At 39.0% G+C, this 26,951-nt stretch overlaps 3 protein-coding genes across 3 annotated transcripts in view; 2 read left to right on the top strand and 1 right to left on the bottom strand.

Moving 5' to 3' along the window:
* Positions 1 to 8,910: 8,910 nt before the first annotated feature.
* Positions 8,911 to 26,951, top strand: part of LOC134213588 (dual specificity protein phosphatase 3) — a 112,233-nt gene continuing 94,192 nt past the window's right edge. Inside the window, exon 1 of the mRNA XM_062692791.1 lies at positions 8,911 to 9,164. The gene's annotated coding sequence lies outside the window, so the exon portion shown is untranslated. The remainder of the gene's footprint in view (positions 9,165 to 26,951) is intronic.
* LOC134213590 (uncharacterized) lies at positions 9,279 to 9,889 on the bottom strand. Its single transcript, XM_062692792.1, has 2 exons — positions 9,749 to 9,889; positions 9,279 to 9,686 (listed from the first exon to the last, which is right to left on the bottom strand). The coding sequence occupies exons 1-2, from the start codon at positions 9,753 to 9,755 to the stop codon at positions 9,415 to 9,417; spliced, it is 279 nt and encodes a 92-aa protein (XP_062548776.1). The 5' UTR covers positions 9,756 to 9,889; the 3' UTR covers positions 9,279 to 9,414.
* LOC134213587 (uncharacterized) lies at positions 22,386 to 23,468 on the top strand. Its single transcript, XM_062692787.1, has 2 exons — positions 22,386 to 22,632; positions 22,688 to 23,468. The coding sequence occupies exons 1-2, from the start codon at positions 22,626 to 22,628 to the stop codon at positions 23,383 to 23,385; spliced, it is 705 nt and encodes a 234-aa protein (XP_062548771.1). The 5' UTR covers positions 22,386 to 22,625; the 3' UTR covers positions 23,386 to 23,468.

The following is a 26,951-nucleotide window of genomic DNA, read 5'->3' as shown; positions in this document are numbered from 1 at the left end:
GAAGATCTGTATCAACGCGGCGAAGACCCAGGTCATCATTTTCCCCCACTCTAAATCCCCTAAACTTGTTCCGCCTGGGGACTGTAAAATCATCCTCAATGGCACGACTGTGGAATGGGCCAATGAGGCCGGCTACCTTGGCTTGACCCTCGACAGCAAGCTTATTTTCAGGCAACAGGTTGACAAAACGGTGACAAAGTGTAACGTCTTGTTGAAACTACTGTACCCTTTGATCAACCGCCGGTCGTCATTGTCCCTGAAAAATAAGCTTGCTGTCTACAAGCAAATCATCCTCCCTGTGATCGAATATGGCATGCCGGTCTGGGAGAGCTGCGCTAAAACCCACCACCTCAAACTTCAACGGGTCCAAAACAAATTCCTGAGGATGATCCTCAACACCCCTCCCAGGACAAGAACATCCGAGGTCCACCGTCTGGCCGGAATAAAAACCTTACATGAACGCTTTGGTGAGTGTAAAGAAAAGTTTAGGGTCCGTTGCTTGCATTCGGATCAGGCACCAATTAGGGCGCTAGTTCCAATCTAGGTTATCAATTTTTTTTTATTGTAAATATTAGTGTACATAGTAGTTAGGTTATCAAATTTTAAAAAACACACCAGCGCCTCCTAAAGGCCGTCATGATACATTATATTTTAAAAATTAAGTAATAGCATAATAATAATAATAATAACAATAATTGAAATTGAAGTTGGAGGGCCAAGCCGGCCGATCACTGTACATGTATAAAATGATTGTAGAACAAAACATGTTTTAAATAAAGAAGAATTTTACTACTACTAGACCAGAACCCATTTGGTCGTAAGGGTCATTTGGCCGAAAGGATCATAAGGCCGAAAGGGTCATTAGACCGAAAGGGTCATTAGGCCGAAAGGGTCATTAGGCCGAATAGGTCATTTGGCCGAAAGGGTCGTTTGGCCGAAAGGGTCATTTGGCTGAATAGGTCATTTGAAAAGTGTAAAATTAGGAATGAGAAGAGAGACTTTTCTCTTTTCACTGTGAAAAGTGAGAAACGCAAAATGAGTAGTGAGACGTCTCACCACCCACTTTTCACAGTGAGAAGTGAGAAATGAAGAGTGAGAAGTGAGACATCTCCGGGAGACGAGAGACGTGAGACGTCTCACTACTCACTTCACGCTTCTCACTTTTTACAGCGAGAAGTGATAAATGACGAGTGAGAAGTGAGACGTTTCTCTTCTTACTCCAAATTTCTCATTTTTCGAATGACCTTTTCGGCCAAATGACAATTTCGGTCAAATGTCCCTTTCGGTCAAATCACCACTTCGGCCAAATTACTCTTTCGGTGTCATAGAACTAGTTTGTTAATATTTTTTTTCTTGGTGCAGCTCCTGAAGAAATCTTTCGAGGAAACTAGGTTTTTGGAGATTCTCATAGGCATTTCTTAGGAAATTTCATTAGGAATTCCTTCGTAAAATCTCATGAGAATTTCTGCCGAAACTCATATAGGTATCTAAAATCCATTCAGGTTCTCTTTGGGAATTTCCCTCAGGAATTTCTTCAGTATAATAAAACGATATTCCTGTAGGAATCCATTGGGAATATATTAAAGAACTAGTCGACCCGGCAGACGTTGTCCTGCATAGTAGGCAAACATGCGCGTTGCGAACTGCCCATGCCAAATTTCATACGAATCTCAATTTTAGTTTTTCACGAACTTTATTAATAATTTTTGCATGAGGAAATATCATATAAACCCGTCGGAAACTATAACGAATGTAACTGCTGAAGGAATGAATAAAATCCATCCAGCCGTTTTCGAGTTATGCGGATACGAACACAGACCATTTCATTTTTATTATATAGATAGATGACAATGAACTGGCTTCCGATGGAATTCCTAAAAGAGTTTTCTAATCAACCATGTGTACAGAGCTAATTTAGTCAGTGTATGTAAATAGCTTCCTAAAGTTACCAAAGAATTAACTGGAGGAATTTTGAAAAGATTACCCAAAAAAATTCTTCAGAAAAATTCCTAAGCAAATTTCCAAAGCTTAGAAATTTCCGAAGTAATCCGTAAATGGATTTCTGGAGAAGTTTTTAGAGATTTTTTAAGAAATTCTGAAACAATTTCCGAAGAAACTCCTAAAACATTTTACGTAGATATTTCAAAAGGAATTTGCGAATGATTTTCAGAAGGTATATTCGAATTTCTGAACGAATTCTTGATGGAATGTCCAAAGGAATTTTCGAACAAATCTAAGATTGTCTGAAGTTCCTTCAGGAATTACTTTTGAAAATCCTTCAGGAATTTCATCGGATATTCCTTCATGATCTTGTTCAGGAACTCTTAAGAAAATTTCGTCCCAGAACTTTGCCAGGAATTCCAAAAGAACTATTGGAAGAATTTCTGGAGGAATTTTCGGAAGGATACTTTAACAATGATGAAGAGGGTTCGACTGATGTTGGTATATCGGAGCTACTTCTAACGGCGTTGCAGTCTTGGATAATCGAAATGAATGTTTTAGATTTTTCCCGACGTTTCGAGTCTGTTTCGAGTCTTCTTCAAGGGGAGAATTCTTCAAAACCATTTGTCGTATAAAGGTATACATATTCTATTGGCTTCAATTCTTAAATTTTACATCGGATATTGAACTAAGTGAAACGGAGCGGTTTTTGTAATAGTTAATTTCACTTAGTTGCTCACTTGATTCTTACTAAACTTCTATCTTCCCCAAAGGCGGTAACGGTAGTAGCTCCGAAGGAATGCGTGGAGGAGATTCCGAAATAATTCCTAAGGGAAATTCCAAGGAGTACCTGAAATAATTTCCAAAGACTTTCTGGAATTCGTTTCCTGACGAAATCTGTAGAACTCCTTGAGGCAATTCCCGAGGGAATTCCTGGACGAATCTCCAACGGAATTTCTTGAGGAAATTGCAAATCAATTACAAGGAAAAAATCCCACGAAGTTCCTGAAGAAATCTAGGAAATACTTCAGAAATACCAGTAGGCATTTCCTATGATACTCTATTAGGAATATCTTCATAAATTCCTTTGAGAATTCCTCCGGACATACCTTCGGAAATTCCTTTATGGATTCCTCTGGAAATTCCATTGGGCATTTGTTTTTAGGTGTTTTGGAAATACCTTCAAAAAATCTTTTAGCAGTTCCAACGGGAATTATTTTCGAAAATCCGTTCAGGCTCTCTTTTGTTCATTTATTTACTTACAATATTTAAAATCTAACTGACAGATGATGTCTCAATGAATAAAACTTAACCTAACTGGAAACGATCAGCGGTGCGGAAAAGATTGAGCATCCGTTGACGAAACACGTCCGAGGAAACATGAGCACAGTCCGTGCTTCGTGGGTACAGGTACAAAAGAAAAATCCCGTTGACGGACTGGCCTCTCAGAAGTGTACAAATTTAGCTGAGTTAGCAGTGCAGGACAGTCGATATCTCCCGTCAAGCGGTTCTATTTGCAGAAGACGGCAACATTATAAATGTTTTCATTTGGGGAAATTCCTGCACAAAATCTTCTCCAAAAATTCATTTGAGATTTTGAGAACCCTTCAAGAATTTTTTCCTTAAATAATCTAAAATAATCCGCCGATAATTCCTTCGGATATTTCTCTAGGGGATTTCTTTAAAAGTTTCTTCGAAAAGTATCCGAGATTCCTTCGAAGATTTCTTCAGAAATTTTTTCGGAATTTCTTCCAGGAAATCCTTCGAAACTTAATTGAAGAATTTAATAGTTCTCGATAGAGTTACTGAATTTCCGAAAGAATAAACAGCAAACACTAAAAAATTCCGAAGGTATTACTGAAAGAATTTCGGAAAGAACTCATGAAAGCATTTTCGAAGGAATTCCTGCAGGAAGTTCTGGAAGAATACCCGGATAATGTATTAAAGGAACTGCTGGAAGAAGTTCTGAAGAAATTCCTAAGGGAATTATCGAAGAAATCCCTTATGCAATATCCGGGAGATTAGGATTTTAAGGAATTCATGGAATAATTGCCAAAGAAATTTCATAAGGTGGAATTTTCGAAGAAATTCGCAATAAAATTTTCGACGGCATTGCTTTAAACAGTTGCTAAACAATTTTCGAAGAAAATCCTAATGGAACTTCTTGAGGTACTCCTTAAGAAATTTCCGTAGGAATTGCTAAACAAAACTTCCAAATAAATTCCTCAAGGGGTCGAAAGAAATTCGTAAAAAATTTCCCGAAGAATTCCTAAAGACACTTTTTAAGGTTTTTAAAGGAAACTTTTCGGAGGAATATCTGCAGGAAATTACAAAGAAATATAAAGTGATTTTGTCAATCATATTCAAATAAAGATTTCAAAATAAAAATTAGTTATACTGGACAAGAAACTGAAAAAGCATTCACAGTAGGGATTTCATTATTTTGCGAAATTGGTTTGACAAATAAGTCAACTGTCCTAATAGCACAAATCAAAAAACAAAGAAAACTGATTAAATAAGTGACCTGGTTGATTTTAATAAATAAAAAAAAATGTCAAGATAATTAATGTGCTACTTAACTTGAAACTCCTGAACTGCAATAATTTGCCTACACCAATCCTATAAGAATGGGGGCACTTTGGGTACGTATTCAAGCCTTCACAAGAGCTTATGTACCACAACAAACATAATTTGCGCGTCACCTACAGGTTTAGGTGCTCGACTGAATGAGGCCTTGGCTTAGACGAATTCCAAAGATCAGTTAAACGTTTTATGTATTATTATACTTAGTAGATTAAATCTACTATATAAAGCCTCATTCAAACTCGCAAACTAATCAACCAACCTATTCATTAACCAAGACAATGTGTGTCTTTTGTGTTTGAAATTGAATTCTGACGAGTTCCACTTTAACAACATTCAACATCAACGCTATTCCAATTAATTCCACCACGTTGTATTGCTTTACAGATAGGAGAAGATGCCCCCTTTTGGTTACTCCATTGTATTCAACCTATTTGGTATGGCCATAATGAAACTAGATCAAAATTATGTCGGTCAGGCAAAAAAAGTGTCATAATATAATATAGAAAGGTTGGAAAAACCTAATTTTTCCATAATTTGGTGAAACATCCAATATTTCAGCGAGGCAAAACGCTTTTACAATGTACTACGCGTCTCCACGAACTATCCATATTAGAATGCTGATTTCCCGACGCGTGGTGCGTTGTTCCCAAAGAGTTGCCAGCTTGAAGGCGTTTTGCCTCATGAGTTTTCAGGCAACGAAACATCACCACTTTTTTGATATGTGAAAATTATCAATACGATTAAGATTTTGTAAAATTTTTAAATGGCATCAGCTAGCTATATTTTTCGACTGCTGCATGAGGTAAAAATACCCATGAAAATCGTTACAGCTAAGAAATTAAAGCAATCTTTGCTCAGCTAGGGCATATTGCCTCTCCTTCCCCTACGTATTTCGTCCTCAACTAAAAGGACATTTTCAGTGTCTCGTACATTACTCGACTCAACTCAAGTTCATTGATTTTTTTATTGCGATTAGTCAACGGCGTGGGAAAATTATGATCGGCGGCGCGCCTACCCAAAATCGTCGGTGGCTGCAAATTGGGTCAAATTGGGCATTTTTTTAGGCCACAATGAGATTTGTCGAATGAAACAAGATAACCTTCGTCAATTTCACACAAAATGATTGTCACTATTTCCATGTATCATGCATATGGCCAACGGATTGATGACGGATGAAGTTGCCCAAAAAAGTGGCCAAACATAGAACTATTCTGATTCAGGCAATATGGTGTGTAAAAATGGATTGTTATCGAAGTTTCATGTACCTCTGTTTTTTTTTCACAGAAAGTTAGGCAAGGTCATAAAAAATGAGCCTAGGGATGCTTCAAAATATTCCATTGGCGATTTTTTGAAAAAAGTAATTTTTATTGTTTTCTTCTCCAACATACCATATAAAAAGTGAATTAATAACTTAGCAATGGGTAAATCATAGTAATTAACCCTCAAAATTGGAAATATACACATTTGTAATATTTCTTTATAGAAAACCAAATTTTAAACGGATCAAAAGTGTTGAAAAATCATTTATTTCTGTATTTTAAGCAGTTTAGAAGTATTTTTTGTGTATTTTTTTTATTTTTGCATGAATCATAATCTTTTTCCAGCAATTATCATCTATTTCCAGTCTTTATCCAGTTCTCTGCTAAATGTTGTATTTGTATTTTTTTTTCTCGTCCAACGTTACTAGATAGCCAGCCCATTGTCAGTCTGCCATATTTTATATTTTCCTCTTGATACACTGTCTCAAAGTTTCTGTGGTACACATCACATTTTGCTTAAAAACCACAAAAGCTTCACATAAATTATGAGTCATAATTTCCATACTTCATGTCTGCAAATGGCTGCCGGATGACCTAAAGTTTTATATAGAGATAATTTTGATACAGTATGTGTGTTACGGAAGCTACGCTGCTGCTAAATCGCTCAACGATGCGTTCCATATCTGCGGGGGTTATTCATGCTTTAATGGGCAGTAAACTAACTACTTACGTTTTAGAAGACCATGTCTATTCTTACCGTTTCAATCTTCAGTAAGACCTCTGCGATCGTTTCAAATGAGCTCAGTTTCGTCTGCAAAACCCAGGAGCATGTGCGTTAGCTCTGCTAAGATGATGTCCATAGTTGCGTGTAGAGACAGAGATAAGTTTTGTGTAGTTTGTGCTGAGGTAGTGCTTGAAAAGTTGTGTTGTTGTGTTGAAAAGGTGTTGAAAAAATGTCCAAATGCTTGGAGAGGTCGTTTATGACGTTTCCTGTGAAGCATTTTTACTACGAATGAGGTTACCTTCGGCTTACGTAATCAGTTCTAGGACTAAGTTTGGCTTTCGAATGTTATGAGTGGATGGTGTTACGTACAATAATCAGTGAGAGGCCAGAATAAAGCGTGTGGCGCATACGCATGAGTTACGAGCTGTATCATATGTTCAAAAAAAAAAAGTTATAAATCTTACAAAATACGGCGCACTTCAGTGGGCAGGTCATCTACCACAAATGTTGGAAGATAGAATTGCAGTTATTTTATTTAACAGAGAACAGGATAGATGCCGGAGATAGATGATAATTGCTGAAAAAAGATTGTAATTCATGTAAAAAAATAACAATAAGAACTCTTAAGGAACGCTTGAATTACATAAAAAAAATATTTTCTACCATTTTAGATCCGTATAAATATTGGTTCTCTGTACAGAAAATCTAAAAATGTGTATATTTCCAATCTTGAGGGTTAATTACTATGATTCATCCATTGCTGAGTTATCAAGTGACTTTTTATACCGAATATTGCAGAAGAAAACAATAAATATCACTTTTTTCAAAAAATCGCCGATGAAATATTTTAAAACACGCCGTGCCTCATTTCTAAAGGCCTGGCCTAACTTTCTGTGAAAAAAAATCAGAGGTACATAAAACTTCGATAATATTCCATTTTTTTTTACACCGTGGGGCATCAAACTTCATGAATTTCAAATGGCATTACGAATATGACATTTTTGTTTATTGTTTCACCTAATCAGCCCACTTTTAAGCCGGTTCCGGAAGTCCCTGAGGGAACTGGGGGAGTTTCCTAAGGACCCGGTAGAGCGGTCAAAAATGGAATCAGTCCCGAGGCAAAATGAGTATCAAACTTTATTAATTGACATTTTTGACACATTTGCAAGTATCACATTTTTGTTTTTGTTTTCAATTTAATTGGCTTTTTCTGTAGCTGGTTCCAGAAGTCCCTGGGGACCTGGGATAGCGGACAAAAATGAAATTAGTCTGCACCAGGATATATGGTATCCACAGGGAATGAGTGAGAGATCGAACGTGTTTCATAACGGACTCGGATCCGGATATTTAGACTTGTTTTGTGCATTCCGAAAATATAAATCAAATTAGTTTTCGAAAGAATGTATTTCCTATCGGTCCAGATTGATTTCATATTGGGCTACTATTCCGCATACCTCGGGGAATTCCGGAGCCTCCAAAAGTAACACCAAAACGTTAACACCAAAAATAACACCGTGTCCTATACGGGTTAACGTCCTAATGCCCGACGTACTTATATAATATTTTCTTTTGTCATAAAACCCGTTTGTACAATTCCATTCAATTCCACTACTTTATTGTACCTTTGACAGATACGTATTTCGAGCTTAACAGTAAGACCATCTTCAGTGACTCGTACTTGACTCGAAAGTCGAAAAAAATCATACATGTACTTCCGAATTTTTTTACGAGGATTCAGAATATATAAAAATCTCATTTTGGCCAAAAATGTCACATATGCAGTTTTTCAAACAAACAGTTTGAACTACATCGTTCACACTGCGAAAATCGGACCATTGAATTCTGTTTCCTGTTTTCTCAGGTTTTCAAATTATATAATTAAAAAAAAATCGCACAGTGATGAAACATTTAACGCACACACACAAAAAATATTAGATAAAAAAAACCATGAACAAAACAACAGGCAAGAGTCCCATGGACTGAGGCACTAAAAATTTACAATATTTTATAAGAATAGATGAAACAAGTACATGAAGTTAAAAACTAAACCAATTATTTCTGTGGCATCTAGCTTTCTCCAATCTTCAAATCGTAATTCTCTTTCGTGGCTGTTCTCGCCCTCTAGTAGACATCTTCGGTCACAGATTTTCCACAGCTATCTTTGTGGCAGAACCACCACCGCACACCACCGAACCTAATTGCATTAGTTTATTTTCCTGACGAGTGTTTCGCTTTACACAAACTTCTTGAGGAGAAATGAAATCGGCAATTCGAAATGATTCAAAAATATTAAAGCAAATCGTAGTACATTTGAGGTGCACCAAAACTTACATGAAATGTCAAGAATGGCAGTAATTGTGAAGCAATAATGAAGGTAATGTGTTCATCTTCTCTTGAATTTTAAAGTTCCACAAATTTCTGAACTACGGATAGCATCCTGTACCGGAAATTTACAGTGAAAGTCAAACTAGAAAACTGAAAATTTTGGCCATTCTTCACGTGGGTGTGAGAGCGTGAGTGCCAAAGAGTTGAAACCGAACAACGAAATTCAAATAAACTTACACAGATATAATCCTTGATCCGGAACGCTGGAGGACAGAGGTGACGACCACCGCCGCCGGCGCAGCAGCAGCCGCGAGGACGAACGAGAAAGCGTACGTATTATTCGTGTTTTTGATACTATCCTATATTTAGCCTGGGGGAACTCAAGGAGAAATGCGTATTCCTCGAATACTCCCAAAATTTCAAATCCAACAAGGAAAGGTGACTGGTTTTACCACACATCGCCTTCGCCCAATTATATTAATATCACGATATTAACTGCAACAATATAATTTATTCTATTCACATCACTTCACATTTACAATTTTAAAATTCGCTACCCATGTTGATGTTATATTCCTGCTATCCGGATGGCGTCGGTGGCGTAGCAACTTCTGTGATACAAACCGAGATATCCTCCGTATTACAATTGTTGGTGATGACATCGAAGATCAGTCCAGGGCCGCACTGCTGAGGAAAGGCCATTCCATCGATGCAGATGAAAAATGCCTGACAATTGTCCGGATCCGGCACCTGGGACAGGCCTTCCGTTCCCAAACAAGGAATGTAAATCTGTGCGATGCTGTAATCAATGCAGCAGACCACCACCAGCATGCATACCAATAACGAAGCAGCTGGAAATGGATTCGTAACGTCAATAAATCTCAATCTACGTTTCATGTCGCGCGCTACCAACTTTTCATTTCTAATCGTCACTTTGTTCACCGTGCAGCACTGTTGTCTCTACTAGAAGGTATTGTTGTCCAAAATTGTACTTTTATAACGGCGATTGCGAATGTGACCCATCAATCATTGTTGGTGATGCATTCGAGGGGTTCTGTTGAAGATAACGAACAGTGACCTAACTATCTGTACATGATGTACTTCGGTGCCTTACACAGTTCATACGATGATAATGTGTAACATAAAAAAACCAAATTAATTCACTTGGTGGTGATGATGCCTTACCTGTGCCTAATGTTAATAAGAAAGTTAAAATAAGTCACTATTAATAGAACAGATTTTGTAAGAAGCTAGATTTCGCCAACGAAATAATGAAACGCTAAAAACGAGCAGTCAATTTTTCAAAATTAACAAAAAGAGTTAATTCGTGGGATTTCCAGAACTATAAATGATTCCAAAGCCTTTACGTACACTCAATTAACAAAAAAAGGAAAAATACAATTCGCAACAGATTAATACGGAATTTCAGTAGATCTGGGAAAATTGTAATTGGTATGTGCAGAACAGATTATTTCCTGCAGACGAAAAAAAATAATGTTCTACTTTATCGGACTGTCATCTGTTGGAACAAAACGTGAGGTTATAATAGAAACTGTCTCGAGTCCCATTAGAAAACAGAAGGTATGGATACTGATAACCACCTGGACTTGCGCAACGTGAATCATGATGGTTCAGAGCATAGTATAAAGAAAATTTTATAAAATTGGTCCATAATCGATATGATTTCAAGAATAACAAAACAGAGCGCAATAAAAGCAGTATTCAGGCATCCGTTCTTGCTAAGCATACTAAATGCATAAACGACGGCTATTCCAACGATTGGACCTTCGGACCTTCAGTGCCGAAAATATGTCGTAAGTTTTGAATTTCAATCAGTACCAATCTTAGAACCGAAACGTTGGCGACAAAATCATCGCAATTTCAGAATAAAATCAATACTCTTTTAAATTCTTCTCCCATTGCCACCACGAACAACGCTGACATCATTATTGAAGCAACGCACTCGTATACTGATTTCAAATAACGAATCAACCGGGCAAAGCAAACTTTCGTCCATTACTGGGCACCCATATTGGAACTTTTCTTTCACTCCAGCCTGAACTGCTGCTACTGTTATTCCAGCGAGCCATCTCAACCGTCCCAGATTCCATTGGATTGACGGAAAAATCTTTCTCTTTTTCGTTAATTTGTTCAAGTGCGGAAATATTCCCCATCATTACGAAGCTGTTTTGTAGCTTTGGGCTCTACTTCCTACCAGCTGAAACGAAGAATGGTCAAAAGGGCCTCAACGGATTTGTGGCAAAAGCAATTCATTGCCGTCAAGTAACGACAACCGGTTCCATTTCGTTTCGATGAAAATTAATTCCAAAAATTTCGTCGACTAGGAGCTTCTAACAAGATGGGACGGACTTCGAACTAAATTTTGCCCATATTTGTAGGCAAAGAAATTAGTTTTCCTCTTGAAAACTTAATCCGTGTATTGTTAGAAGTTTTCAAATACAAAACGAAATAAAGCCTATCCACGTTAAATTTCGGACACCCATCATCCAATGCGATTTTTTAAAATTTTCACAAACCACTGAGGAGATCAATTTACACGACAGTTGAATCTCTTCGCTTTATGTTATTCTTTCAGCGGGTTTTCCTTCTTGTCCAAAGAGATAGAATGCCTACAAATCAGTTGGACATTGTCTCAGTGTCCGAAATTTAACGTGGACAGGCTTTACGTGCCTGTTGACTCAAAACAAAAACGTGCCGGCTTGTGATTGGTCACAGTCCATAGTCAGAGCAACATTTGACTTGCAGTAGGTATCATTCAATCGCAATAGGCTCGTTTAAAAATGTGTTGTCACGACATGATCATGTTTAGTTTCGTCCAAGGCCGTGTGGGGTACAACGCTTCATTGAATGAGAACGTCTCGTTACCATGGATAACGCAGACGATGTTTTCCAAAGAATGACCCTCTCTGATGGATAGAGCAAAGACGGTCGCGAAGCTCACTGTAGTGAAAAGGTTCCCCACGGCATGAAGGCGAAGTAACCTGTGGTTTATTTTTTAATATCTTAGGGCCGATTTCTTCACCTGCGCTTAGTGCTTAAACCAGGTTTAAGCGTATGGGTAAGCACCGCTTAAGAGTTAAGCGGAGGTGAAGAAATTGGCTCTTAGCAAGATAGTGCATAAACGTAATGAATCTAAATTGGTTCAACGCTAAAGCCACCGGATCGAAAGGTCGGATCGAGTGGTCCTGAGATCAAATCCACCTTATCCTTGAATGCACTTTTTCGACGTTTTCACCAATATAATCAAAATTACCGAACCATTTCAACGTGTAGATGAAAAATTTTCAAAACCAGCTACATTTAACAATGAGACAAAACAATAAGATTTTCATGACTTTCTAACTTATTTAAAAAAAAGTTTCAAAAATAGTCCTGGAGCTGGGGCAAAATGTCCGAATGAAGGAATCAAAATGACTCAATTGCATGTAAAATAATAGTAAACGCATGGTTGTTTGTTTTTACTTAATGAAATAATGAATAACGAACTAATTATTAATTGTAATGGTAATATTCGTGGAGCCATTTTGTTCCTGGGGTGCCCAGTTCTCCCCTACCATGTATCGCGCACATTTTGCTCGTTGCATAACGAAACGTGAGACACGTAGATATAGTTAGGGCTTCTCGTTCGCAACGTCATTGGTTCGAAGCTGGTCTGAGCTAATTTATATTTTTAGTTTCTGGTATCCTGAAGGCAATTCTCGGGGTTTCGGAATTGTATCTTTCCGGAAGCTTACAGAATGTTCCTTACCTCCAGGCTGTCGGTATGACCTCTATGACCCATTCTCATCATCACCCCGATGAAGGTACGCAATAGTTAAGCACCAGCTATTTTGGCGTAATCAATACAGTGATAATTTGTTGTCCGTAGCAAAAACTGGTTATTACGATAAATCCGTTTGAACAATGTTGTGACCTAACAATAATTTTGAAACAATGAATGATTTGATTCGGATATTCTCCCAGAACTTTTTTTTGGGAAATTCCTCTGAATATTCCATTTAGAATTATATTTTTAATTCTCTTCGAGATTGCTTCCAGAAATTCTTATGCAATTTGCTCCAGAGCTGCTTATCAACTTTCTTCAGGAGTTTCTTTGAAAATTACTTCAGAATTTCAACCCGTTTCGGTCTGACCTACAAATCAAAATTGAAATAACCCGTGTGGGCTAATTTTTCGTCCGATTGCCATGAAATTTTCAGGGAAGAAGCGTCATCATGTCTATTTTTTTGATTTGACCATGGTTCCAATTCGGCCAAATTTATTAAGGGGGGGGTCCTGGGTCAGGTGCAGTCGAAAACGGGTCATTTTTTTAAAACCATTGATAAATGAACGAAAGTGCCCAGAATGTTGATGCAAACGTGGTCAATCATTATTGACCAGCATCAGAAGTAAATTTTGATACAGTTGGATCACCAGGACATGGTGCCGGATGTTCCGGGAACCTGGTTCCCTGGGGTAGTGGACACTTTTCAAGTGATGTAAAAACCAGTCTTGCGACATATCAAACTTCATGATTTTTTTAAGACAATCTCAATAGATAAATTTTTGAAAGGTTTTGGATACATTGGTCACGGCCGGAAGTGTTCCCGGAAACCTGGTTCCCTCAGGGAAGCTGACAAATTTCGATTAGCACCGAAACCCATCTTGCGACATATCAAACTCCATGATTTTGAAATACAAGCTCAATACATGAATTTTTGAGAAATTTTTGGATACATTGGCCATATCCGGAAGTGTTTCCAGGAACCTGGTTCCCTCTGCAGTCTTCTTCTTCTTATTGGTATTACATCCCCCACTGGTAGAGGTGTGCGCCGGTCCGAAAATCGTCTTCGGCGTCCCAAAAAAATATTAGCAAAAAATTCTACGGAATAATTAAGAAAAAATATTCAGAATTGTCACGGGAAACTGTTCCAAATTCCTACAGAAAATTGTTCAAAATATCCTGGTAAAGCTCTTCTAAAATTCTGTTGAATATTTTCACAGAAAATTCTTCGAAATATCCGCGGGAAACTCTTAGGACATTTCATGAGAAACTCCCTGAAATTTTTACGGGACATTTTCCGGAATTTCCACGGAAAACTGTTCAAAAAGTGGATTTAATAAATTCTTTGGATTTTAAAGGAAAATTGTTTGGAATTTCCATGAGAAATTCTTTGGAAGTCCCGCGGGATGCTTTTATATTTTTTTGGAAAATTAAGGGAGTTTCTTAAGACGGTAATACTTTTGTATTGTCCATAAGAATTTCACGGGAAATAGTGCAAAAAGAGGAACGGTTGTATATCATGAGACCGAGAGTTATTCGACGGAAAGCTATTTGGCCGAGAAACAGGTTACGCTGAAAGTCATCTAGCCGAATTCCATTTGGCCGAAATTAATATTTGAGCGAAACGGTTATTGATTCGAAAACCGTTAATTTCATTTGACCGAAAGCGAAATTTGGCAGAAAAACCCGTTTGCCCAACAGGTCTTTTCGGCGAATAGGTCATCTTGTTGAAAATGCCATTTTGCGGAAGGTCACGGTAGATCTCAGCAATTTGTTAAACTTTTATCGAGATCCACACAGCCAATCCCCAGCAAACATTTTTTTGTTGAGATATCTGTCAAAGATGCTGAAAATCTGCAAATAGTTTGCCGAAAGCCGCTTAACAAAGGTAATTTATGCCGAGATATCTGTTTGTTTGTTGGGCACACGGTTGTGCAGATTTTCCAGAAATAAAAACTGATTGTGTATGATCAAAAATCTCGATCCGTTTGGCCAAATGACATTTTCGATCAAATGGCATTTCTGTCAAACGACTTTTTCGACCAAAGGATCAGTTCGGCCGAACGCCATTTTCAGCCGTATGACCAAATGAAATTTTAAGCCAACGGTGGAGGACTGGAGTCATTTCAAAATTCACGGAAGTAAAGTTTAAAAAATCAGCTAAACGACCATTTCGGCAAACGGCATTTTCGGTTAAATGACCTATTTAGACAAGTACTTTTTTGGCCATAGGATCAATTTGGCCGAATGAAATTTACGGCCGTATGTCCATTTCGTCTAAATGACATTTTCGACCAAACTACATATTCGGCCAAAAACATTTCGGCCTTGTGGTCTACGGCCAAACGGATCTTCCCGTCGTTTTACCGAAAGTCATTCTGAGGAAAGCCATTTTTTTAATTCCACTTGGCCGAATTAAACGTTTGTCCAAAACGGTTGTTAGGTCGAAAATGGTTTGGCCGAACATTTCATTTGGCCGAAAGCGACATACAGCCGAAAGGGACATGGAGCTGAATTGGTAATTTGGTCGAAAAAGTTATTAGCACTAACAGGTCCTTTGTCTGTAAATGCCGTTTTGCCGAAGTGGCCGTATGATCGAAAATGTCTTTTGATAGAATAGATCATTTGGTCGAAAAAGATGTTTGATAGAAATGGTCGTTTGGCAGAAAGAGCCATCTGGCACCAATATGTTCTTTCTGCCGAATAACCATTTCGGTTAAATGTCCTATTCAACCAAACGACTTTTTCGATAAAATGACCAGTCGATAAAATGACCGAATGATACTTTCGTCCGAATATCCTTTTCGGCCAAATGATCAGTCTACCAACGATGGCATTTTCGGCCAAACGACTTTGTCAACCAAACGAACTGTTCTGCCGGCCGGATGTCCTTTTCGACCAAATGATTTGTTCAGTCAAATGGCGCACTCGATCTCGTGGACTTCGGCGTTCAAAAATTATATTTCAACGAGAACTTTTTCGGGTTTCAATGGGAAGTCTTCTGGAAAATCCTTCGGTATTTCCACCCACTGGGACAGAGCCGCCTCGCAGCTTAGTGTGAAACCGCGAGGTTTCTAAGCCAAGTTACCATTTTTGCATTTGTATATCATGATGCTAACACGATGATACTTTTATGCCCAGGGAAGTCGAGACAATTTCCAAACCGAAAATTGCCTAGACCGGCATCGGGAATCGAACCCAGGCACCCTCAGCATGGTCTTGCTTTGTAGCCGCGCTTCTTACCGCACGGCTTAGGAGGGCCCCTCAGCAGTGGACCGTACAAATTTCGATTAGCACTGAAACCCATTTTGCGGCATGTCAAACTCCATGATTTTGAATCACAAGCTCAATAGATGAGGTTTTTAGGGGTTCGGACACATTGACCACGTTCCTGAGAACCTGAATCCAAATCCGGAAGTCAAGGAGACCTGACCTGACTAAGTGAGGTAGGCAAATAACAATTAGCGCCGAAACCCCATTTGCGACGTATCGAACACCATGACTTTAAAAGACAATATTAATAGATTAATTTGAATTTTTGATTTTGTCTCAAGGAATTGGAGGATTTTCAGTTAACCACGAAACCTATTTGCGATACATTAGAACTCATTATTTAGAATGACAAACCCAGCAGATGAGCTATTGAGAGTTTTTGGACGCATTTCCACGTTCGCAAACGTTCCTCAGTATCTTATTCTTCTTCTATGGATCTACATATTCCATCTGTAACTTGGCATGGCTTTTCAACTTAGTGTTCTATTAGCATTTCCACAGTTATTAATTTAAAGCTTTTCTATGCCCGCCATTGCATGATTATGTATGTTGTGTGGCAAGTACAATTGATAAACTATGCCCAGGAAGTCGATAATGTTTCCCACCCGTAAACATCCTTGACCGGACCAAGAATCGAACTCGCCATCTCCGAATTGACAATCCTACGCCTTTTCTCGCAAGGCTAACTGGAGACCCGGATCCATCAGTATAGTGGACAAATTTATATTTGCCTCGAAACCCATTTTACGAAATAATAAATTACATAATTACGAAAGACAAGCTCAGCAAACAGTCCGGATGTGGTCAATATGTCTGAAAGCTCTCAAAACTTCATCTTGTTTGGACTTTCAAAATCATAAAGTTTGATTCGTAGCAAGATAGATTTCTGAGCTAATAAAAATGTGTGCACTTTCCCATGAACACTTCCGGACGTGGCCAACGTGTCCAAAAATTATTAAAAATTTATCTATAGAGCTTGTCTTTCAAAATCAAGAACCAAGATAATTATTTATCTTTTTTAGTGGAATGTTTTGTCATAAGACGAGTATACAGTAAAACCTCCTTGAGTCGATATTGAAGGGACCATCGACTCATGGAAATATCGAGATGTGGAATAGAAAATCCTTCAAGTAGCTGTTTGAAGGGACCATAGTAACCCCGAAAAAAATATTTTTGAATAATTTGCTTCCTTGAGTCGATATCGAGTCGGCTCATTGATGCTTGACTATAGTACAATTACATTTAATTCCACTACAAAATGGTGGAATTAAATGGAATTGTACTAAACTCGTCTTATGACAGTGAAAATCATGGAGTTTTATATGTCGCAAGATGAGTTTCGTAGCTAATCGAAATTTTATCGCTTCCCTGAGAGCACCAGGATCCCAAGAACACTTCCGGCCGTGGCCAATGTGGTCTGAAATGCTCATCTGAAATGCTTATCTTTCAAAATCATGAAGTTTGACATGTCGCAAGATGGGTTTCGGAGCTAATCGAAATTGTGTACTTTCCTGAGGGAACCAGGGGTGGCATTGTGCATCTCGATTCGAACGTAATTATATCGAGTCAAACAAGTTTGGCATTACGGGTTTCGATTCGATCTCGAAAACGACTCATCGTTCGAGTATGATCGAGGAGGTACAAGAATAACGAGATGTTTTGGCATTATAGACACTCGTTAGCACACTGAAAATCGACTCAAGTCGAATGAAAACACTCGTCACCTTTATAGCTTTCGAATGTTGTTCGAGAGTTATTTCTTGCTGAAAGATTTTAATTATATTTGTTATTATTTATCTACGGGAAGAGAATAAATGTTTTATTATTGTCTCTTGAGGATAAGAATGTCATTATTACCTAATTTTATAGTTTCCAGATAATATCAAATATATTATATTAATTTATATATATTATATTAATATAGTATATTTGATAATATGCAATCTCTAATTATCTCGAAATCCGCGTAAAAACGACTTAAATTAAATCGTTTTTTTGAAGTTTTCACGTATTTTTTTATTTCGATAAATCGTGGGAATAATCTATGAGGAAAATCTACGTAAAAATAGATGAGTTAAATAAAAAAACGCGCATGAGATGACCCAAGTGCATTTAACTAAAATACATGGAAACATCAAAGTAATTTATTATCGAATCCTTCTTTAGCTTTAAATTATTTAGCTCAAATTTGGATCTGTGGCATACACTCGAATAAACATAAAACTTATAATTTGGGTCGTAACAATATCTCAATTTACAAAACATGTCGTATCGGCATAATGTTTTAATCGGTTGCAACTGCTCAATAAATAATATTGCTTTTTATCGCCCAATTTGCTTGTTTATAAATTAGGGAAATGTTCCGATATCCATCTCACTGTACATATATCCATCTCATCGCTAAACAAAGAAATACGGCACCACATTCGTCGCTTCTTTTTGTTAACATGCGTGCTCACTGCTGAAAAAAATCACAAAAATAATAAACAAACCTAATTCCTTTCCGTTGATTTTTTTTGATGGGAAGGAAATAGGAGCTATGAGATGAAGTGGCGAACCGTTCCCCTATCTGCCAATTCATGCCCTGAAGGATGCCTTTCCAACAGGCAATATGCTACACGCAGATGAAATTACTCTTATTCTCTCTGTTTACTCACATTCGCCATGCGCTGAAGGTTGTCTCTCCAGCGGGCGGCATACTAAACACGGAGACAGCTATCTCTTATTCTCTCTGTTTACATTTCGTTTGACAGAACATACTCGATTGAACTAGTACAGCACCATTCGAAATCTTGTACTGCGACTGAATGAAGTCGAACGAAATAGATAATGCCGCAATTTTTTCGAAACGAATCTAAAAACTTACGAATCGAGTGATTCGATTCGAGATGCGCAATGTCACCCCAGGTCCCGCACGTGGCCGCATGTGTCCAACATCTCTCAAAATTTCATTTGTTGAGATTATCTTCCAAAATCATGAAGTTTGATATGTCGCAAGATAAGTTTCAGGGCTACTGGAAATTTTAGCGCTTCCCTGAGGGAACCAGGCACCCGGGATCACATCCGGATGTGGTCAATATGTCCAAAACGTCTTAAAACTCATCTTTTGGGCTTGTCTTTCAAAATCATGGAGTTTGATATGTCTCAAGATGAGTTTCAGAGCTAATCGAAAATTGTTCGGTCCCCTGAGGGAACCAGGTTCCCGGGAACACTTCCGGACGTGGCCAATGTAAAAATGCATGTATTGAACTTGTCTTTCAAAATCATGGATCGAAATGGGTTACGGTGCTAATCGAGATTTGTCCGCTTCTGGGGAACCAGGCCACCGGGAACACTTCCGGACGTGGCCAATGTATCCAAAACCTTTCAAAAACTAATATATTGAGATTGTCTTCCAAAATTATGAAGTTTGATATGTCGCAAGATGGGTTTGGTGCTAGGCGAGATTTGTCCACTTTCTTGAGAGAACCAGGTTCCCGGGAACACTTCCGGATGTGGCCAATGTGGCCAAAACCTCTCAAAACTCATCTATTGGGCTTGTCCTCCAAAACCATGTAGTTTGACATGTCGCAAGATGAGTTTCGGTGCTAGTTGAAATTTATCCGGTTCCTTTTCGAAAACTCATCTATTCAGATTGTCTTCCAAAATCATGAGGTTTGATATGTCGCAAGACTGGTTTTTACACCACTTGAAAAGTGCCCGCTACTCCAGGGAACCAGGTTCCCGGAACATCCGGAACCATGTCCTGGTGATCCAACTGTATCAAAACTTACTTCTGATGCTGGTCAATGATGATTGACCACGTTTGAATCAACACACGGGGCACTTTCGTTCATTTATCAATGGTTTTAAAAAAAAATGACCCGTTTTCTACTGCACCAGACCCAGGACCCCCCCCTTAATAAATCCGGCCGAATTGGAACCATGATCAAATAAAAAAAAGGACATGATGACGCTTCTTCCCTGAAGATTTCACGGCAATCGGACGAAAAATGAGCCCACACGGGTTATTTCAATTTTGATTTGTAGGTCAGACCGAAACGGGTTGAAGATGTTCCTTAAGGAGTTACTTCGGAAGTTCCTCCAAAAAATCCTTTAAAAATGCCTCCTCAAATTCCTTCGGAAATTGATCCAGAAATTTATTTGGGAATTTCTCCAGAAATTCCTTCGGGAATTCCTTCCAAAAATTCCTTTACGAATTCCTTCGGAAATTCCCCCAGATGTTGCTTATGAACTTATCTCGGACGAATCTAGTACAATTTCATTCAATCCCACCACGTTGTATTCCTCTACAGATACGTATTTCGTCCTCAACTGTAAGGCCGAGTCGAGTGATAATGACAGTGACAGTGAAAACATTTCACTAAAAAGAGCTCAAATATTGTTTTACAACGTAGATTGACTCAAAAAAGATAAGAACGAATAGAAGAAAAATTGATATGGGTACTAAATCAAAAAAAGCTAGTTGCTGTGAAAAACGACAACAACACAAATGTTGCATGGGAAGTACCTATATCGCCTTCACTTTAGCATCTTAAATGGCATCATATACGATCTTGTGTTGACTGGGGAGAACCATCCATCGTTTACACAGCGAAAATCGTAATGTCGGACAGGAATCCGGTGAAAATGGTCCTCGACAACGATCCTATGGAAACAAGAAGGCGAGGTGCAAAGCGAGCAAGGTGGATAGATCAAGTGGGGGACGATTCGCGGACCCTCTGCAGACTGCGTGGTTGGCGATGTGGAGCCATGGACCGAGAAGAATGAAGACGACTTTTAGGCACTGCACAGGTCACTCGGGCCTTAGTCTGAAAATTAAAATTAATTTTTTATAGGATTCAAACATTTCACATAAGCGCAGAAACCAATAAGAAAATGAATTCTCATTCAGTGTGAACAGAGATGGTGATCAGGGAATTGCTTTATCGCGCTATCAACCAATACACGATGTCACGTTTGTCTCCTATGATAACTACACAAAAAATCAAAATATCTTTCATATCTAGGTATGCGAGATATCATTTGATTATGGGCGAAATCCATGTCGTATGAGTCATATGAATTCTCCATCGAGACTCCGAATCGGGAAATTTAAACATATTTGACAGTTGAGGGTTGCTCTCCAGTCTGGCGTAGACTTCCTTCATCTTCTCAAAGATACATACCAAAATACTGATATCGTTGGCGAAATCAAGTAAGTTGCCAAGTTATCAACAAATTAGTAATTGCAATCCCATGACATTTCGGTGACAATTCTCATAACTGCTCCCATATTTGTCACCATACCACTTTTGTTGTCCACCACATGGCCTTTTAGGTACTCCGTACTACAATCGCCATCTCTTGAACACCTCAGACTCATTCTAGAGAAGATTCCCGTTCGTGACCCTACACATGGCAGACTGTGGCACGTGGCCCTGGCGTGATCGGTTCTCACAAAACTAGATTCGACTGCTCCGCGCCTGTTCATATCGTCATGTACCTGCAGCAACTTCCAACGCTTGGACAGAATACATTAATGGTGTTGTAGTTGACGAAACGGCTTGATGAGCCTCCACCGCAGGAAGCGTTATCTGTCGGGAATGTTTCGAATCCATGCCGACCACCTCTTCTAGGCCCAGCACATGCTATGCTGTCCCTGTTACTCGTGCTCATGATTTGGAGGGATATACTGCATGATAAAATGCTTTATAAATGCTCCAATTGCGGTGGCAGTGGGCCAAAGAAATATTTTAATTTACGTTGAGAAAATCCGTGTCTTCAACTGTAGATTAACAAACGGCGAGGTGTTTCACCGTAGCTTGTCAGTGAAGCAGTCCCCAGTTTGTTTTTTTACATTAGTGATTTGCAATGTCTTCATTTGCCATGAGACGAGTTAGTACAATTCCAATCAGAACCAACTTGAAAAATGTTTTGGAGGTATCCATGTTTTTGTAGCCAACATCTCAGTGTAAAATTCATCAAAGTATGTGTTTTGTTTACAAACATCACATTTGATTCTCATTAGGATACATAATTGTCAGTGCAGTGGGATACGGTCGTGTAATGTTGGCTGCAAAACAAACCTATAGGGCACTGCAGTGACTGCTTTGTCTCTCTTTCACTGCAAAGAAAATAGAAAACAACAAGGCCAGTAAACGTCAAAATTCATGAAGAACGAAAGAGAAAAAGATACTTCCGTGCAGTGCCCTATTGTGTGAGATAGGGATGCCACCGGGCTGAAGGGGCTACAGTAGCAACTCGCTGAAAAAGCATAAAAATCTATTAGGGGAACTGTACCGGTTTTGGCCATGTTCCTAATTTGACCAATTTTGCAAATTACTCCAAAAATAAAGCAATTCGCAAGGGTTTTATTAATTCCAACAACAGATATATCCCCCACGCTTCATCGCTGCTTTCAACTGATCGATTATTTTGGAAAACATGTATTTTTCAGGATTGGCCAAATTAGGCACTAAGTTGGCCAAAACCGGTGCACTTCCCCTATAAAAGAATCCGTACAGTAGGTACTATTTTCCATGGTTTGCTACTCACTGGTCCCGATGTACCTTACGCGACCGAAATTCTTTGTGTGAGATCTTTCGTATAGCGATTAGCTAAGCTTAATTCGATAAGCCGTTATAAAAGTAATGTCTCACGACCCGCTACGCTCAGTTCATTATCTTTTTTCCTGGCATTAAAGTCGAATAGGATAACGTTACGGTTTTGTTTTTTCCAGCGAAAAGCGAAAATGAGAAGTGAGTTATCAGACATTTCGAAGACATTGCTTTATAATATTTGCGACATTTATAGATTCCAGGCAGATATTGTGGTGTGTTTTATGTGCAATCATTGTGACTAATGCTGTCGCGCAACTTGAGGAAGATAACCCATGTATTGGAAACGTTGGAGTTCTACGGGTTCCGGATATTGAAGATTGCACTAGATTTATTCTCTGTGTTGGAGGTGATCCATTTCCACAGCAGTGTAGTCCAGGCTTGATCTTCGATGTAATCACCGATAGCTGCAACTTGGAGGAAATCTCAGTGTGTATCCAGGAAGTTTTGACCCCACCAACTCCCGGAATTACTACAGCAGTCCCTGGGGAACCAACAACTCCAGTAGATGTACCCATTGCCCCTACTCCTGCACCGGAGGTGCCTACCGCACCAACACCGGGAACAACTGTGCCCACAGCACCAACACCTGCTCCAACTCCTGCACCACCCGCAACAACTGCTGCACCACCCGCCACAACTCCTGCACCACCCGCAACAACTCCTGCACCACCCGTAACAACTCCTGCTCCAGCACCAGTTACAACCGCACCACCACCCTCGGGAGGAGAACCCCACTGCCCGCCCGGAGAATTGTTCTATGCTCCCCATCCAGACTGTACCCGCTTCTTCCGATGCGTTTTCGGGACCCTCTTCGTGCTGAACTGTCCTCCAAATCAACATTGGAATCAAGAACGGGAATACTGTGACCACCCGTGGAATGTTCAATGCTGAAATCGTCCCTATCAGACAGTTGCAATTTGAAAATTATACAAAGTGAAATACAACTCATTTCCGCAAGATTGGCGGCGAACCCACCAGTTTTTCAACCCCGATAAGATAGTGAAATTATCAAAGATAACCTAGTCTTGAATGCCGCTGCCTAAATAGCTCATGTTAACATTTCAAAATCCTATCTGGTTAAAAGATTCCTCATATACAGAGAAAAGTGAAACGTCTTCTGACATCCGAATGCTCACTAAAAATCATATAATAATTATCCCTGATTCATTATGTTCACGTTTGTCGTAAATAATGCCTTATAGCACAGAGAACAGACATGGAGGCTCGAACAAAATTTCTTGCAAAACATGTGTAAACAAACACACCGAACCTCAACGCCATCGACGTCGACATTGCAACTCACAATCTCATTTTGACAACACGATGGCGCTGGTATGCTCTTGCATGCATAACGACACTAGCGCACTGTGGCATTTTTTGATGACGCTAGCGCTGATTATGCACGGGATAACGTCGACATTCCAAAGTTATTCAAAATGAACAGTAAAAAGTTATCACAACATGGCGAGTGCAGCTTCAACGTCTGTTCTCTGTGCTTATAGTGAATATAGAAGCATCACATTAATATCAAATAAGTCCTTGAAATATCAAAAAAGTCTAAAAATAAATTTTAAAATTGTGCAAATCTAGCGTGACTTGGAAAAAAAATGGAAACCCAAATAATGGTTCGTTTTGCTTACATTCTCTTTCGTTAATATCTAAACCATGTCTTAAAACGAACGAACAACTTATTCAAAAAAAAAACCAAGCTATAAAATGTTCAAGAAAACAACCAAGAAAGCAATTGAGATTGACATAAAATACATTCACTATGGGGGGTTGCCCTCCTTCGAATAGATATATTACCAATTCAAATTTCAATTGACTTTCTTAAATGTATTAAGGTTCAGAATCCTCTAGGTATATCGAGTGGTAAATCCGTCACCAGTTTATGAATGGCAGTTATTTTACAACAAACATACTCAAACATCAGCTCATTGATCCTTCAAAGTGTAATCATGCTACTGTAAAGAGCACACCAAATATGAATTAAAACGATGAAACTAGTGACTAATCATTGTGATTAATTTCGACAATTAGATTCAACACGCATAAATCAATTTTACACCCAAACATAATGATAGGAGCAGGAGGATTGTTGGATCCGGTTCCAAAAAACCGATGACGAAAATTGGGGCGGCACTCTGTAATTTGAACAATTTTTACTAATCTAATCGAAAGATAAGCAAACTTAAGCCTTTGAATGGCCACTGGTGCAATACTTCTTATCAAAAACAGTAAACACATGATATCGGTTGTTGGATTATCACGATTACCAGTAGTCAATTGCGTTTTTTATAATCACATCTTAGCCTAGTCTAATGGATTAATAATTAATTACAAAATTGCGTTATTCAATTACTACCGCTAATACCAACTTCGTACTAGTTTCTAATACAAATTCCTTAACTTGTTATTTGTTAGTCTATTTATTTATCATCAGACTAAGGCCGGAGTGGCCTGTGCTGCACATAAAAGACTTCTCCATTCAGCTCGGTTCATGGCTGCACTTCGCCAACCACGCAGTCTGCGGAGGGTCCGCAGGTCGTCCTCCACCTGATCGACCACCTTGCCCGCTGTGCACCTCGCCTTCTTGTTCCCGTCGGATCGTTGTCGAGAACCATTTTCACCGGATTACTGTCCGACATTCTGGCTACGTGCCCGGCCCACCGCAGTCTTCCGATTTTCGCGGTGTGAACGATGGATGGTTCTCCCAACAGCTGATGCAACTCGTGGTTCATTCGCCTTCTCCACGTACCGTCCGCCATCTGCAACCCACCATAGATGGTACGCAACACTTTCCTTTCGAAAACTCCCAGTGCGCGTTGGTCCTCCACGAGCATCGTCCAGGTCTCATGTCCGCAGAGAACTACCGGTCTTATAAGCGTTTTGTAGATAGTCAGTTTGGTACGGCGGCGAACTCTATTCGATCGAAGCGTCTTGCGGAGTCCAAAGTACGTACGATTTCCAGCCACTATGCGCCTCTGAATTTCTCTGCTGGTATCGTTATCGGCGGTCACCAGTGAGCCCAAGTACACGAATTCTTCAACCACCTCGATTTCGTCACCACCGATAGAAACTCGTGGTGGGTGGCTCACATTGACCTCTCTTGAGCCTCTTCCTATCATGTACTTCGTCTTCGACGTGTTGATGACTAGTCCAATCCGTTTAGCTTCGCTATTTGTTAGTCACATTTTTTAAATTGCTTGGATTCATATGCAAATGTAAAATATTAGACAAACATTCCCAGTGGAGACTGCTAAGACATGATCTCCTTTTCACATTTCCGTCAAAAACAAACCATTTGACACGTTTGACAGGTGATAAGAAACATATTTTGAGCTTTTTGGAATGTCTTCTTCACTTGTCATAAGACGAGTTTGTATAATTCCATTCAATTCCACCATTTGATTGTACCTTTGACAGATACGTATTTCGACCAGAACAGTAAGGCCGAGATGAATTCTGAACACGAGAACGCGTGTTCGTGTTCAAAACATTCTTCAGGAATTACAAAGGAAAATTCTTCAGGTATTCCTTTGAAAATTTCTTCATAGATTCCATCGGAAAATCCTCCGGATTTTAAGAACTGCTTCAGAACTTCCTCCACGATTTAATTTGAATATTTCATTGCTAAAACTTCAGAAAACATCTCAAGGAATTGTTTCGGAAAATTATTTCAGCTGTTTTTTCTAAAGAAACTTAAGAAAACGTCTTAAGGAAACGTTCCGGAAATATGTTTGGGCATTTCTTCAGGACATCCTATGAGGAAATATAAGATTAACGGGTCCATGACGTTAGGCATAATACCTCCTTTATGTCGTGGGCTGTTTTTGGGGCATTTTATGCTTTACATAGGGGAGGAGGTTCGGTTGTGGGCACCGTTCGGTTATGGGCACCCCTACGTATCTTTTGACAGATAACAGATGCTGTCATTCTGACAACCGTTATTAGTTTTCTATTGTAACAGGATGTTTTGTGCTCAATATCAAACCGGATGGAGATCTCTACTTTGAACTAGGGACAAATCATTTTTTTTACAAAAAAAAACAACACGAAAGTTTTTTTTTGGCCTTTTTCAAAGTTTCATAAATTGAAGTGATTTAATTCAAAAAGTGAGTTCCAATGCATATTTATACAGTAATTTAATCTATTTTGAGGGTCATAGACGATTGACATTAGCGCGTAATTTTTTCTCTTCATTCCCCACTCGCTTGACTGTGGATATACAACAGTAAAGCACACGTGGAGATTGGACAAATCAAGCATCCGAAAGATATTCAATTTGCAAAAAAAGGTAACCACGGTGGAGGTTGGTACTCGGATTCTGATGGCTTTTCCGCAAACGTGACCTTTAAGTGGTCTTGTTGTGTAGGGGTTATCACGCCTATCTAGAGAGTAGGAGGTTGAGGGTTCGAGCCCCTCCAAGACACGTGGATTCTTTTTCGCAAATTTCA

The sequence above is a fragment of the Armigeres subalbatus genome, chromosome 2 (assembly GCF_024139115.2).
Source record: "Armigeres subalbatus isolate Guangzhou_Male chromosome 2, GZ_Asu_2, whole genome shotgun sequence".
Lineage (NCBI taxonomy): Eukaryota > Metazoa > Arthropoda > Insecta > Diptera > Culicidae > Armigeres > Armigeres subalbatus.
This window is presented reverse-complemented; position numbering and strand designations above follow the sequence as displayed.